The 16,567-nt window shown below is 45.3% G+C and overlaps 1 protein-coding gene across 1 annotated transcript in view; it reads right to left on the reverse strand.

Annotated features, from left to right (window-relative positions):
- Positions 1 to 11,542, reverse strand: part of LOC147112500 (tudor domain-containing protein 6-like) — a 32,889-nt gene extending 21,347 nt beyond the window's left edge. The window contains exons 1-2 of the mRNA XM_085996802.1: positions 4,482 to 11,542; positions 1,138 to 1,212 (exon numbers count right to left, since the gene is read on the reverse strand). Of these exons, the coding sequence (XP_085852928.1) occupies positions 1,138 to 1,212; positions 4,482 to 11,073 (6,667 nt within the window). The 5' untranslated portion in view covers positions 11,074 to 11,542. The remainder of the gene's footprint in view (positions 1 to 1,137; positions 1,213 to 4,481) is intronic.
- Between the last annotated feature and the right edge of the window lie 5,025 nt (positions 11,543 to 16,567).

The following is a 16,567-nucleotide window of genomic DNA, read 5'->3' on the forward strand; positions in this document are numbered from 1 at the left end:
CCTCAGAACTTGGTTTTGAAGTCCAGATTTGGACAATGGAGATACTCGCAAATTAAATTTTGACATGCAAATGATAGAACTGGTAAGAGCATGAATAAAAGTTGCTGCATTTTGCAGAGCCCATGGTTAGTGCAAAGATGCTGGAGTACAAATGGTAGTGGTAAGCTGTTGGATTTGAGAGAAAACAAATGGGGATGTTTGAGCTGAGCAGTTGACATACCTCTTCCATTTTGTACTGTGCATCTTATTGCTGGAAATAAATCTTGTATTTGAACTAAAACTATACTTTAAATTCAAAGCTGTCCTGCTCATAGCCACACAAATCAGTTGCTTCATAGGAACACGTGTTGTTTTGTTACAGGTACAGAAGATGTACTTATTAAAAACTAAGGAATATAGAATTTGTTCAGCCACAAAGCAACTGTAAGAGTTCATGTTCTACATTCCCGAACCCTCATGTAAAATAAAATATAATATATATATATATTCCCTTTTGGGGTGTGGAATGCAGTATGATTGACACCACAGTGTGAATTCTTAATATTAATTTTAACAATTTCTATGCTGGGACCAAGGGCTATCTGTAACAGTGACTATGTGCATAACACAAAAAGACAACCTCATGATGAGATGCAGTACATAAAATCCTGAAGAAAGGAGTTTTGCACTTTGCCACAACAGCAGACATTCAGTACTAATGTGTTTATCTTGAAGATTTTCCCAGTGGCACAGACGGTCAGTAAGAGCTTTGTTACTATGGAAGTTAAACAGGAAAAACTTAGGAATGTTATCTTGCAACACTAAGCTTATCTACTGGTTTGACATAGCATAAAATGCACAGGAAGTTGACATGTCTGGACATAATCTGCTTGTTGCAGTTGAAAACAAGACATGGAGACATTTATAGCTAGATAATAAAGAACACTGAAGTTGCATAATAAAAAATGTCAACATAATACTATGTGACAAAGCAGCACAAAAAGGACACCGAACACATCAGGCACAGAACCAAAACAGTTGAGGCACCAAATGGGAGATACGAGTGATCCCACTCTGTCTTTGCAATTCTTAGGTCAGTAGCTTAAGTTTATTTTCATAGTTTTGTGGAGGATGCCAAGAATAACATTAACCATATACCTTTATTCATAACACCACATGGAAGAATTTTGTTTTCATCCTCTTCTGGACAGATATTCAATGCAGCAGTTGTAACTATAGAATAAACAAGTGAAAAGTTAAGATACTTCTAATAAAGTATAATACAGCATAAAATTAGTATAGTGTACAGAATAACTAATTTAACCTGGGGGGGGGGGGGGGGGGGGCGCGCGAGAGAGAAGGGCATTGCAGAATTCTCAAGACAGGGAACCAGGAAATAAGCTGCTGCTTTTATCTGGACTTTTTTAAAATGTTAGAGCAGAACGAAGATTGGGGCGCTCTCATGGGGATATGGTAGAACCTGAACTAAACAAATTTTCATATATATTTAAATATATATATATCTATATAAACAAATTTTAACAATTGTAAGTATCATAATGGAGAAACAGATTTACAACTGTTTCTCCTATACCATGTTTTTCATCTGAGACATGGAGGGAGAGCTCAACTTTTCAGCTGACAATTTAATGAGTTATAACTATTCACATGCATTTGAGCACCTGTTAAGGTGCATATAATCTTGGGCTCAGACCATCATAGAAAGTTACAGCATGGAAGGAGGCCATTTTGGCCCATCGTGTCCAGGCCGGCCAACAAAGAGCTATCCAGCCTAATCCCACTTCCCAGCTCTTGGTCCGTAGCCCTGCAGGTTACAGCATCCCAAGTGTACATCCAAGTACCTTTTAAATGTGGTTAGGGTTCCTGCCTCTACCACCCTTTCAGGCAGTGAGTTCCAGACCCCCACAACCCTCGGTGAAAAGATTTCCCCTCAAATCCCCTCTAAACCTTCCACCAATTACTTTAAATCTGTGTCCCCTGGTTTTTGACCCCTCTGCTAAGGGAAATAAGTCCTTTCTATCCACTTTATCTAGGCCCCTCAATTTTATACACCTCCAATTTGGTCTCCCCTCAGCCTCCTCTGTTCCAAGGAAAACAGACCCAGCCTATCCAGTCTTTCCTCATAGCCAAGATTCTCTACTCCTGGCAACATCCTTGTAAATCTCCTCTGTACCCTCTCTAGTGCAATCACATCTTTCCTGTAATGTGGTGACCAGAACTGCACGCAGTACTCTAGCTGAGGCTTAACTAGTGTTTTATGCAATTAAAGCATAACCCGCCTGCTCTTGTATTCTATGCCATGGCTAATAAAGGCAAGCATTCCGTATGCCTTCTTAACCACCTTCTCTACCTGGCCTGCTACCTTCAGGGATCTATGGACATGCACTCCAAGGTCCCTTTGTTCCTCTACACTACTCAGTGTCCTACCATTTAATGTGTATTCCCTTTCCTTGTTAGCCCTCCCCAAATGTATTACCTCACACGTCTCCGGATTGAATTCCATTTGTCACTGTTCTGCCCAATTTATTGATACTGAAGGAAGCTGTAGACTGCAGGAAGGTATCAACCACAGCCGATTTTAGTATCATCTGCAAACTTCTTAATCATACCCCCTATATTAAAGTCTAGATCATTGATATATACCACAAAAAACATGGGACCTAGTACTGAGCCCTGCAGAACCCCACTGAAAACAGCCTTCCACAAAAACACCCATCAACCATTACCCTCTGCTTCCTGCCTCCGAGCCAGTTTTGAATCCAACATAACACTTTGTCCTGGATCCCATGAGCTTTTAACTTTGTGACTAGTCTGCCATGTGGGACCTTATCAAAAGCTTTGCTAAAGTCCATATACACTACATCAAATGCACTACCCTCATCTATCCTCCTGGTTACCTCCTCAAAAAATTCAATCAAGTTTGTCAGACACGACCTCCCTTAACAAATCCGTGCTGACTATCCTTGATTAATCCGTGTCTTTCTAAATGAAGATTTATCCTGTCCTTCAGAATTCTTTCCAATAATTTTCCCACCGAGGTTAGGCTGACTGGCCTGTAATTACTCGGTCTATCCTTTTCTCCCTTTTTAAACAAGGGTACCACATTAGCAGTCCTCCGGCACCACACCTGAAGCCAGGGTGGATTGGAAAATGATGGTCAGGGCCTCTGCTATTTCCTCTTTTGCTTCGCTTAACAGCCTGGGATACATTTCATCTGGGCCTGGGGATTTATCCACTTTTAAAGCTGCTAAATCCCTCATTACTTCCTCTCGCTATGTTTATTTCATCAAATATTTCACACACCTCCTCCCCAATAGCAATGTCACCTTCGCCCCTCTCCTTTGTGAAAACAGACGAAGTATTCATCAAGAACCCTACCGACGTCTCCCGCCTCCACACACAGATTGCCCTCATGATCTCTAATAGGCCCTACCCTTTCTTTAGTTATCCTCTTTACTCTTAATATATTTATAAAACATCTTTGGGTTTTCCTTGATTTTACTTGCCAAGAATTTTTCATGCTCTTTGCTTTCCCCAATATCCTTTTTAACTGCACCCCTGCACTCTGTACTCCTAAAATTCTGCAGTATTTAGCTCTTGGTATCCGTCATACTCCTCCCTTTTTTCCCCCCCCTTTATCCGACCCTGTATGTCCCTAGACATCCACTGGGCTCTAGATTTGTTAGTCCCGCCTTTTTTCTTTAAGGGCACATATTTGATCGGAACTCTCCGGATCTCCTCCTTGAATCAGTTGGACAAATGAGGTACCCAATTGTTTTCTGCCTGTACCTTGAAACATGGTAAATATTTACAGCAGCATGAACTGGCTGTGCAAACATATTTTTCCCGCCACATTAAAACTCAAGTTCATCGTAGAACCCCCACGAATCAGACATCAAGATCAATGTAGTCCGAGCTACAGATCAAGCCATGACCTATACCATAGAATTATACCCAGAAGTAAATCTAGCTATATAACTTGAGGCTGATCTTAACCTGCTCATAAGAGGCTAGTAACACTGTTGCCTGTTACATGTTCTGTAAGTTGCAGGGTTTTCAAATTTGAAGTTAAAAATGGCTGCAATACCATCACAATGATAGACCAATTCTCTTGTATTCACCACCAAATTAATTTTCCTGCAACATCTCATTAGTTTGCATCACCCAACTGCAATGCAAGGAACAGAACTTGCTTGAAATTCAACTAGAATTACCAAAAAGTGATTGGTGGAAGAGAATGACAAAGCAGGTTTCAGGTACAAAACATGAAAGCCAAGACGCTATCTGGACAGGTCAAAGTGATACTTCCAGCTCTGTTAAGAAACAGTAGAAAGTACCCATAGCTTCCCAGGGAGAATTCAGATGTACAAGTCATATTACTTTGAAATCTTAAAGCCTTAATGAAATTTTAAAATTTTCACTAAAATCTACTTCAACTTGGAAATTGGTTAGAATTATCTTAACACAAAGTTCTTACCCACCTGTCTCAAAATGTTCCTCTGTTTCGCTGCTGTTCACCTGGGCTTCTGATAAGTTTTGCTCTTCATAGTAGTCATCATCATCATCATCATCGTGGCAGATGAGAATGCGGGTCATAGAATCATCACCAATCTCCTCCGTAAAAGGCTGATCATGTTGGCATTTAAAAATCTCTTCATACAGATCAATTGTCTGCACAGAATCCTGCAAATGTTCACTTGCTTTGTGTGTCCCTTGTTCCAAGAACAGTGCTTCATTTTTAAGATCTGCATCTTCAGCCTGGCTGGTTGAAGAGTATTGATCCATACAAGTCTGTATTGTAGGAATTCCTTCATCTGGGCCTGAAGAGACAGCATCTTCAAAATTGCCAGCCACGACACACTCAATAGTGTCTTCAGTGGGAATTGAAGACAACACAGCAAGTTCATGGGTCTTTGAAGTATTTAGCAGTTGTACTTCATTACCTATACTATCCACTACTGGAGACAGCTCAATACGCTGAAGATTAATTATGCATTCATTCTCTTCTAGTATATATACAGCAGGACTTTTAAGATGCATCTCTTCCTCATTGTCACTTTGTGCAAATTGCACAAAGTTTGCTGCATTCGGTACCTCAGAACACATGTTTGAAGTTATAGGCTGCATCAATAGTTTATCTTCTAGATTTAAGCCACCAGGGCTTGACTGCACAGGAGTTAACTGACCAGTACATGATGAATCTTGTTCACATATCTCACCACTTTCATCACATTCATCAGTATGTAGATTCCACAAGTGTCTCACTATATCATTGATTATACCACCAACATACTGAATTTGGACATACAATAAAGATGGTGTACTGCTGTTTCCACATTCATTTTCCACCACAGTAACTTTTAACAACTGATCTGAAAGATGAAGGAACGAATCCACAGCACCATCTTTCCAAGAACCTTTAGACAAATCATATCCTGAAAGGCAACACGGAAATGACTGAGTAGGAATCTTTAGTAGCTCTTTGGGCAATTTTTTAACTTGCTCTATTCCAACATCATCTTCATTCCCGTAGTCGACATACTGCAGAGAAATTATACTTCCATTTATTTTTTTTACTTCAGCTCTGTACCACTGTCCATCTTCACAATATTTACAAAAACAGCAGTCACCAACTGAAATGTTGGATAGTAATTCCCTATTGGTAATACCAAGTACACCTACTTCTTGCATTTTTTTAGATAGCATTTGGATTTCAGGGGTTGCATACTGACACCAGAAATAGCTAGGACTTTCCGCTGCAGTGATACACCCTTCAATGGCTTGTCCCACTAAAGGAATTTTCCTAATGTACCGTCCATAACTGGCTGTGTCAGATGCACTCGCATTCAGTTTCTCAACACCAAATCCTGAAGCAGTAAGTCTGTTTCGGACTACATTATCCAAGTGCTCATATATAGCCACTTCTAGTATATTATCCTCAGAAACTCTGATCACTTTTACGGTTACAGTTTTGTGCAAAACCAAAGTTTCAAAGAGTTCAATGGCTTTTTCAGACCAGCTATTTCCATCAATTGGAAACAAGCCATACAACTTACATTCATAAGTTAATGTAAATGCAGGAGTTACTTCTTTTATATCTTCACTGTTTACTTCTTCCTTAATGCCCTCCTTCAGAAAAAGTATCTCAACAACTCCATTACAAACTTGCACAATTTCACACGTAGCCCAGTTATTATGGGCTTTACTTTTCACCATACATAGATCGCCAGCCTTGGGAGCCAAATCATCATGACTGTCATCTTTAGTTTTCTCAAGTGATTCAATAAAAATGCCATCACCTGTAGTCTTAAACTGACACCAAAACTGCTGAGGAGACTTTACTGCAAAAACATATGTATTGAACTTTGAAGCAGGCCTTACATCAATTACAGGATATTCAGTTGGTTGCTGAGAATATTGTGTACCACTTCTAAATACAAAGTCATTCAACAAGTCAGCCATTGATCTCTGGCCATCATAGAGATGAACCTCCCACAGTTGCCCACACTGTTGTATAAATTCACATATTATTCCAGTTTTATTTGTTCTCTTTATGAATTCAGATACAGCTTCCTCACCGCTTTCTCTGAAACTTGTATCTTGAAATCCTGCGAGAAAGCATGGTATGCTGAGTCGTTGGACTTCCAAAAACTCTTTAGAAAGAGGAACGATTTTTGATGCATCTACTGTTGCAGTATTACCATAATCTATATATTCCACAGAAACCAAATCATTGCGAATTTGAGTTACAACAGCTCTGTATTGAGAACCATCTTCAGGAAACTCTGCACAGACTACATCACCTATCTGAAAGCTTCCAACTTTTTCATTTGCATTACATGCATTCAACTTTTCTTCCATCACATTTACTTTATCTTCATTTTGGGGAAGCTGAACAAAAAAGTGTGATGGACTGATGACATGTGAAACAGATACCTCACTTTTAAATCCAGCATTCAACACCACCAGAGGGATGTCGGTCACCTTCGGCCAAGGCGCAGTTAAGTTACTGGTATTCTTTTGGCTAGGGTTTTCAACGCAACTGCCATCAAATTTGTGATCTGCAATTTCCACAATGAATTTTACATCTGAAGATTCTTTTGTATTCTTTGCACATATTTTGTTGAGAACACATTTCTTTAGCCCAGCCTCTTCAGTTTGTGAAATAACCTCAATTCTATTCTTCCATCTGTCCTGCTTGCAAGTAGATACAGTTACCTTCTCAGTTTCACGACTATCACCTTGGTCCTCAACTATACGCCTTTTGAGAGGCAATGGCTCATGGTCACTCTTCGCCATGTAAGGGGAGCACGACTTTTCATTTTTGTTTTTTTGCCTTCCGGCATTTCCATTTGTTTTTGTTTCACAGGTACTCTGCAAGCATAGCTGTTCTTTAATCTTTGCATTAATTTGCATGTTCCCATCATATAGTTCAACAATCAGTTTTCCATCAGTCTCTTTTGCTACTACTACAGCTTTTAAAGACTTATCCATCACAGCTTTTTTAAACCAGATAATAATATCGAGGGATAAATCAACTGGTATATCAGACAACCCACACTTAATTGCTTGCATGGGTAAGAATTTAACATCTTTTGCACTGTTGGGTATAGGAAGTAAGTCATCTTTATCAATGTCTAGTTTGTTGCCATAGTCCACAAAAGAGACCCGAATTCGGTTTTGTATGGGCCATGCCAAAGCACGATACCACCGGTTATCAGTATATTTTGCAAGACAGATGGGGTCTACACCTTGTGAAAAATTATAGCCCTGCATCTTAGAAGACAGTTTATTAACTTTGTCTGCAATTTTATCTAGAATACCCAAGTTTCTACCAAGTAGACAGTAGAATTTTGTTGGGCTTGCAACATGACTCACATACATTTCTTCTTCACTACCAATTTTCACATCATGAGTCGAATAGTAATAGGTATAAAGGCTTACTGATGGGGCAAGAACACTAGGTGATCCTACAAATTTGGCCAAGCCTCGCTCAATAAGTAACTGGCAAGCACTCTGAAAAGGAGTGTTCAAATCCACAACATTACACAGCCCTTTGCCATCTACAACAGTCAACGCATACACTGTGCATTTGAGCTCCATGTATAAGCTTAAGGCATTATCAATAAATTCCTGGAATGCAGCAATTGAATCTTCGTTCCACATGAATGGATCAGGACCCATGGGCTGAATTATGTTATAAAGACTGCACCTAAATGCCTGACCTTTGAAAAGAAGAAACTCTGGTCTTATGGCACGTAGGTCACTTATGGCCACTCTCTCTCTATTTCCATAATCAATGTACAACACATCCACTTCCATCGCAATCACTTTTCCAAGGGTCAGTGCTCTGTACCACTTTCCATCTTCAGAGTACTTTACAATGCAAGCAGATTGACCAGGCTGAAAATTATCTTCATGCGTATTATAATATTCCTGTATTTTACTCATTAATATCTTCAATTCATGTGTGTTTTTTGTCATTTGACACCAAAAGTCACCAGGTTCATCAATGTAAGAAACTTGCACATCTACTGTGCTTCCCACTTTAAGATATTCTTGTTTATAGGGAGACTCTGTAATTACTGAATCCATCATGTCTGTTCTAGCATTAACTTCAAATGCTCCCTGACCAGAAAGTAATGTGGTTAGAGAATCGTTTGAGCCCACTGCTGGTGTACCACAGTATTCTGTAAATGGTTTAACTTTTTCAGGAGTCATTGGTCTTTGCTCTAATTTGTCTTTTTTGTTTCTGCCATGTGTGTGAGCAAGTTCTTCAGATGAATGTGAAATATGTGAATGGCCCAATAAATCCACATTCTTTGAATTGAAATTTGAGACTTTAAGTTCTTTGCAATCAGCATAACCTGCCTTCAAGATCAACTGGTTCACACTGGGCTCTCCCTCATCTTCCACATCTAGCAGTTCAATCAAGTATTTGTCCATTTCCTTCTCTAAAACGTGAACTACAAGATGTTTTTCGAACACTGCCTTTTCAAAATAGGCAATAGCTTCTGTACTCCAAGTCTCCTCTTTGGGAGCGAGGTCGGCAAGGCAGCACTTCACTGCTAAAGCCGGAAGTTTTCTATACTCTGGAAGCAAGGCCTTAACATCATGCCAGTCCACTACTTCCATGTTTCCGTAATCAATGAAAAATACCCTGAATTGGCCGTCAAGAATCTCAGTAATAACGGCTCTATAAAATAAGTTATCAGCCTTAAATTTAGAACAACATAACAAACCGGGTTCGGGCTTCTTCACTAATCCTTCATTTCGACCCAAATTTCCATACTTTTTGGCAATACTGTTCATGAGCTTTTCAAACTCGCTGGCCGTCTCCATAGTTCGAATCCAAAACTCTGAAGGATCTTTCACAAATTCAACCAGGACATCATAAAATGAGTTCAATTTCAGATTGGCGTTCTTCAGCAGAGAGATGCGATCTTTAGCTTTAGATACCCCTTCGAGCCTCCTGTCCCCAATGAGATAGCCGCCACCACACTGGAGCGCGTTGAGTTTCTGGTAGTCCCCCTTCAGCCGGCCGTCCTCGCAGTAGCCGGGGGCCAGGCCCTCGGCTTGGCCGGTGAAAGCCGCGTTGATGGTGGAGCCGTCCTCCTGGTACAGGGTGACGTAGTAGACGTTCTCCACCGAGTTGTAAAACTCCACCTTGGCCTGCAACACCCTGCGCAGGATCAGCGACTTGAGCAGCTCGACGTGACGCGCCGACCAGCCGCGGCCGTAGTCGGAGGCGTCGCGCAGCGCGAACGGGTAGGTGACGACAGGCATCTTGAAGTAGCCGGGGCTGAGCTTGCGCACCACGCGCGCCGGCACCACCTCGCGGTCGCCGTAGTCGACGTAGAAGACCTCGTGCACGCCGTCCGACAGCGTCTGCTGGATGAGCGCGCGGTACCAGCGGCCGTCGCCGCTCTTAGCCGCGCACGGCGAGCCCAGGCGGCGGGGCGGTCCATCGGCCGCGCGGCTGTTGTCGTAGTAACGGTGCATGCTGTCGTGCAGCCGCTCCAGCTCGGGGCAGTGGCAGCGCAGCTGGCAGAAGAAGCGGTCGGGGTAGCGCACGTGCGTCACCCGCACCGTCACCGTCTCGTCCACCTGCAACAGCGGGTAGAAATAGTTGAGGCTGTAGCCTGCCTCGCTCGGCGGCGGTGGCAGAGGCGGCGGCAAGGCCAAGCTGGCCGCCTCGGCCCCCGACCCGCCCAGCACCGAGGACGAGGTGGACGAGGCCGTCGACAGGAGGCGCTCCTTCCTGAAGGGGCCGCAGGGCCGGGAGGTGGACATCTCCACCAGCAGCCGGAAGGCGCTCCTGTCGATGGCCCTGGCCAGGCCCAGCTCGCACAGCTGCCGCGACACCCTGGCCACCTCCACCAGCACCAAGCGATTGGACAGCACCGCCTCCACCTGCGCGTCCAGGGTGCGCCCCTGCAGGGCGCGGAGGAAGGAGAGCGCCCCCGGCGGCCAGGAGGCCGCCCCGCCCCGCGGCTTGCTGCCCTCCTCCCCGTCCTCCGGTTCCTTCTCTCGCCGCCCGCCGCCGCCCTCCTCCTCCTCTTCTAACTCCTGCTGTTGTTGCTCCTCTTCCTCCGCGATGGCGGTAGCGGCGGCCCCAGTCGACGGCACCAAGTTGGCCAGGATGCAACAGACCACCTCGGGCGGCAGCTGGAAGAAGTCCTTCTTACCTCGGTCTAGGCTGTGGGCTCGCACCGGCAGCGCCCGCCCTTCGTCCAGGGTGAAGACGGTGTAATCATCGCCGACGCGGCTCAGCACCCGGGCCCGGTGCCACTCACCGCTCGCCTCCACCAGACATCGCTCGTTGGTCTCCAGCGGGGGCGTCAGCACGCTACGGCCGGCTCCAACTCCGGCCGCGCCTCCTCCGCCGAGCCGATCGCTCTTCGCCCAGCTCTGTATCTCGCTGTGCAGCCTCTGGTACTCGGGTTGTCTTTCCCGCTGCTGGAAGCGGCCCCACAGCCTCACCAGCACTGAGCCCGGCCGAGGAGGGTCCACCCGGGTCACCCGGAAAGCAAGGCAGGCGCCCGTGGGCGGCAACCCGGCGGTCGAGCACATGGTGAAGCGACCGCGATGCACGGCTCCTGCTGCCGTCTCGCTGGTGTTTGGGTTCAGAAACCGCTCGCGAGCCGGAGGCCGTTGGCGCCGGAGTTCGATTGGAACTGTCCCATGGAGGCGGCAGACAAACGGGCGGCTCTTTCAAAGGTGGCCAGCGAACGCGCTTCTGTTAAACCCCCCGCTTCTTTATCGGGCCCTTACTGCGCATGCGCCGGCTGGCTGAGCTCACTTTCAGCCGTGGGAGGGGGGGAGGTGAAACGATTTGTTTTAAACAGGATTTAATTTTTTTTCGACTCTTATCTTTCCCCTCAGCTCCTATTGCTCATTAACAGTTTTTAACTACATTGTTTCTGAAGGCCCGTTGGAGAATTCTCAGATTAGAGCAGCTGATCCCTCCTTTCCGGAGTAGGGCCGTGGTCCGGTCCTGAGAGATCACGTGCTCTGGTTCTACACATGCGCAGCGGAGAATTTGTCCGGTCGCGAGACTTCCATGTGATGTCAACTTTTCTGCAAAAGGGATTGTTCTATTCGGCGTAAAGTTAAAGAATTCGTTTTAAATGTCTTCTTCGAAAAATATTTTTGTTAAATCTCACGTATGTCGCAAAAAGAAAACATCGTGTTTTTTTGTAATAAAGTGCCATCTCTGTGTCCATTCATTTTTTGTAGTCTGTCTTTTATTGCAAAATGTTAAAGCAGTTTTCACTGCTCGGGCTCTGCTTTTTGCGGGGGGGGGGGAACATCAACTTTAGTGGCAGGCTGCAGTTGTTTGTGGCTGATACCTGGGATGGCAGGAATGACATATGAGGAGAGATTGGGTCGATTGGGCTTGTACTCGCTGAAGTTCAGAAGAATGAGGGGATCTCATTGAAACTTATAAAATTCTAACAGGATTGGACAGACTAGATGCATGGCGGGGGAGTCCAGAACCAGGGGTCACAGCCTAAAGATAAGGGGTAAGCCATTTAGGACAGAAAATGAGGAGGAATTTCTTCACCCAGAGAGTGGTGAACCTGTGGAATTATCTACCACAGAAGGCAGTTGAGGCCAATTCATTAAATATATTCAAGAAGGAGTTAGATATATTTCTTAAGGCTAAAGGGATCTAGGGATATGGGGAGAAGGCAGGGACAGGGTACTGAGTTTGGATGATCAGCCATGATCTCATTAAATGGCGGAGTAGGCTCGAGGGGCCGAATGACCTACTGCTTCTATGTGGCCTTTTTGCAATCGTGGCGACCTTGAATCTCACGGTGCAGGTTCATGCGTTGCCCCTGAAACAGCTGGAGCCATATACAACAATGCAATAACTGCCCACTCGGGTACTTCATCCTTTGAGGAACTTGGCAGGAGTGGGACCATATGCAGCCACCTTCAGATGAAACCACCTCATTTGGCCGCCTTCTAGCATCACTACTGATGCTGGGTACTCCAGGTGGATGATCACCAATCTACATGAGAGTAAACATAGAATATCTCCAATATAGGTTAAGCTTGCTGTCATTGTTCTTTACAAGTGATATCTCAGTCTGTCAAACCTCAAAGTGACAGACTCCTATAAATATTAATAGCGCTATTCACAGGGCTAGTGAGAGAAAGTTGTTTTGCCCTTGCTCCCTCATTGCTTTGGGACTTACCAGTAGAGGGCTGTGAAAATGTAATTTTCTCCATGGTACTCTACTTCTAAAAACCTGTCAGGCATGACTGCAGTTATGTCAGAGTTGCAGTGTTGTACGTTCTCCACCAGTTGCTGCAGGCTGTTTATGGCAGAAAACAGTGACCACACTTCAAAAGTACTTCATTGGCTGTAAAGCACTTTGGGAAGTCTGGTGGTTGTGCAAAGCGCTATATAAAGGCAAGTCTTTTCTTTCTAAAATAAAATGTGGAAAAGGCCTGCTCCTGCATCAATTCCAGTTAGAAGTCAGATCCAATAGGATACCAAACCTTTGCCAATTGAGCAGATACATCTTGTATTATGTCACCCTGTTCTGATCTTCCTCTCCTGCACTTCCACTTACAACTTCTCACTTGTGGATTTTGTAATGTACCTTTCTTATACTCATGACCTACATTCCCTGGGATGCTCATATCTACGCTGGTGTTTTAGGCAAATGGTGGGCTTGACGCAAACTGCAATGAAATGCCAGGGTCATGTGCTATAGCTTCCTTTCCTCGCCTCATCTTGGAAGACCGTGAAGGAAGAGAAAAGGAGTAAGATTTATAATGTATCCTCCAGACAATGGGGGAAAAATGTGGTTGCTTTGCGCCTCCCGTTAGCGCACTAAGAGGGCACTAATGGGGCGCAAAGCAACTAGTACCCAGGCATGGCAATGTTTGCTCCGCTCACGAAATTGACGAGTTTTTGTGGCGGCGCAAAAGTCTACCACCTCAATCGCCTGCAGATCGTGACGTCAGTTGAGCGTGCAACGCCACAGTGGCGCGCCGGACCAGATATTGAGTGGTGCCGCAAGCAACAACAAGGAGACTGGAATGTTTTGCAGTCGGGAAGGGGCTGGGGGTGGCGCTATTTAAAGGCGCCCTCTTCCTGCCTTTTTTTGTGGTAAACATTTTTGCACCACTCATTCTGACAGAGAGACTTCTGAATAGAGTCAACGCTGTCTGAAGTCGTTTTGGCTACTGAGCATCACTTTGCAGGTTCTTTTGGATTTAACCATCATTACTTCGATTGTCAAGAGACTATGGGGGCTGCACTGAATCGGGGCATTGTCCTGCGCCTACAGAATCGGAGGCAACAGAGAAGCAGAGAGAGTGGCAATCATGGCCAGACGGAGGAGGGCCAACAGGCCTCTGCACAGGAGACCTTACCCACCCAGGGTATTCCGGGAACAATTCTACATTTATTTGTCTGAGGAGCAGTGTTTGTGCAGGCTGTGCTTCAGCAAGGAGGTGGTCATTGATCTCTGCCACCTGCTGCAGCCAGATCTGTAGCCTCAACTGAGGACCAGGACGCCTCTGTCGGTGGCCGTGAAGGTCACAGTGGCTCTGAATCTTTATGCCACTGGTTCCTTTCAAGCAGCTACTGGGGACATCGCCAATATCTCCCAGTTAGTGGTCCATTGCTGTATCCAGCAGGTCACAAATGCCCTCTATAAAAGGAGACACCTCTCTTTCCCGATGACCCGGGCCAAACAGCATGAATGGGCATTGGGCTTTGTGAGGATAACGGACTTCCCCATGGTGCAGGGTGCCATTGACCATGCATGTGGCATTGTGCGTGCTGCATTCTTCATAACCTGGCAATCCTCAGGACCCAGCCAATGCCACCAGGCCTTGGTGCACCACCGGAGGAGGAGGAAGAGGCGGAGGATGATCAGCAGCAGCACCAAGGTGGGAGGGAGGCCCACAATGTTGAAACTGCAAGGGCCGTCCATCAACAACTGATAACAAGCCGCTTCTAGGCCCCTACTCAGGAAATGGCTTCTGGCATGGAGAAAAACATGATGGAAAGCAACCCGCAACCCCAAAGCCAGCCAAGGCAGCAATGATTCCAAAGGCCAAACGTACATCTTGAATACAAAAACTTTTTTATTTTACAAGCTCTGTGTGTGTCATTTCTTCGTGACAAACTAATAGAAACAAACACAAAACATCATTAATTAACATAACTGGTTCTCACAACCTGGAGATAATGGCCAAAACACTAAACAAAAGTTATTACACGTTGAGTGTAAGCAAGAGTTTGGTAAGTGAGAGAGTTTGGGCAAGTGGGAGGTGAGGGGGTGTTTTTGCTCTGTTTTGTTTCCCACTCTCAGGCTTAGACAGCACCACGGAAGCGGAGCAGCGAGACGACTCAACCTAACAGGCCCCACAGGCAGCATTCAAAAGGGAGGCAGGTGATCAGCTGGTTGGTAGGTTCTCTTCTCTTTTATACCTTTATAAGTTGGTAAGTCCTATTAAATAGTGGTGTGATATTCATCGTCTATATCGGGGCAGAGGGTCTTCATAACTAATAATAAGAAATTTAATTAATTATATAGAATGGGTGAGCAGGTGATGTGTTACTGCTGCGAAATGTGGGCGCCGGTGGACACCATTGATGCTCACGGTGAATACATTTGCGACAAGTGTTTGCTGCTAGAGGAACTCTGGCATCGCGTTGATGTGCTTGAGACCGAGCTTCAGACACTGCGACACATCAGGGAGGGGGAGAATCATAACCATAATCATAATCATAATCAACTTTATTGTCATTGTTAGTGCACAAGTGCAGTACAACGAAATGTAGGCTTGCGGCTCCCGAGAGTGTACATTTAGATTAAGACATTTAAACATTCAACATTCATTTGGCTTGTAATACATTAACATAAACATAACCATAATAAAGTGCATTGGCAGATGTGCAGGCTTTAGAGTTTATTTGTGGAGTTCAGTAGGATGACAGCCCTGGGAAAGAAGCTGTTCCTAAATCTGGTCGTTCGGGTGCGAATGCATCTGTAGCATCTCCCAGATGGCAGGAGGGCGAACAGACTGTGGCTGGGGTGGGTAGGGTCTTTGATGATGGTCCATGACCTCCGTAAACAGCGTTTCTGGTATATGTGCTCTATGGTCGGTAGCTGGGTGCCGGTAATGCGTTGGGCAGTTTTGACTACCCGCTGCAGGGCTTTCCGGTCATAGTAGCTACAGCTGCCATACCATACTGTGATACAGTTCGTCAGGATGCTCTCTATTGTGCAGCGGTAAAAGTTAGAGAGGATCAGGGGTGACAGGTTACATCCCTTCAGCCTCCTTAGGAAATATAGGCGCTGCTGGGCCTTCTTCACCAGAGAGGAGGTATTGAGGGACCAGGAGAGGTCTTCCGTGATGTGGACTCCGAGGAACTTAAAGCTGTCCACCCTTTCCACCACAGCCCCATGGATGTGGATGGAGGTGTGACTTCCGCCTTTAGGCTTCCTGAAGTCCACAATGATTTCTTTGGTTTTCTTGATGTTAAGGGCCAGGTTGTTATCGGTGCACCACTTCACGAGATGCTGGACCTCCTCCCTGTAGGCTGACTCATCGTTGTTGGTGATCTGGCCTACTACCGTGGTATCATCCGCAAACTTGATGATGGTGTTGGAACCATGAACAGCCACACAGTCGTGTGTGAAGAGGGAGTAGAGGAGGGGGCTCAGCACACATCCTTGTGGGGCCCCCGTGTTCAGGGTCGGGGGGGGGGAGGTGTGGTTACCTAATTTGACAGACTGGGGTCTGTTTGTTAGGAAGTCCAGGGTCCAGAGGGAAGTGTTCAGGCCAAGAGTGTGGAGTTTGGTGGCCAGCTTGTTGGGGACGATAGTGTTGAATGCTGAGCTGTAGTCTATGAACAGCATTCTGATGTAGGTCTCTTTACCATCTAAGTGATTCAGTGTAGAGTGTAGAGCAGTTGTGATTGCATTCTCCGTTGATCTGTTTGCCCGATAGGCAAACTGGTGTTGGTCAAGAGAGGCGGGAACACTGGCTTTGATGTGAGCCAGGACCAGTCTCTCGAAACACTTCATTA

Source organism: Somniosus microcephalus, chromosome 9 (assembly GCF_052327205.1).
Source record: "Somniosus microcephalus isolate GS21.2 chromosome 9, FLI_Smic_1.0, whole genome shotgun sequence".
NCBI classification, from domain to species: domain Eukaryota; kingdom Metazoa; phylum Chordata; class Chondrichthyes; order Squaliformes; family Somniosidae; genus Somniosus; species Somniosus microcephalus.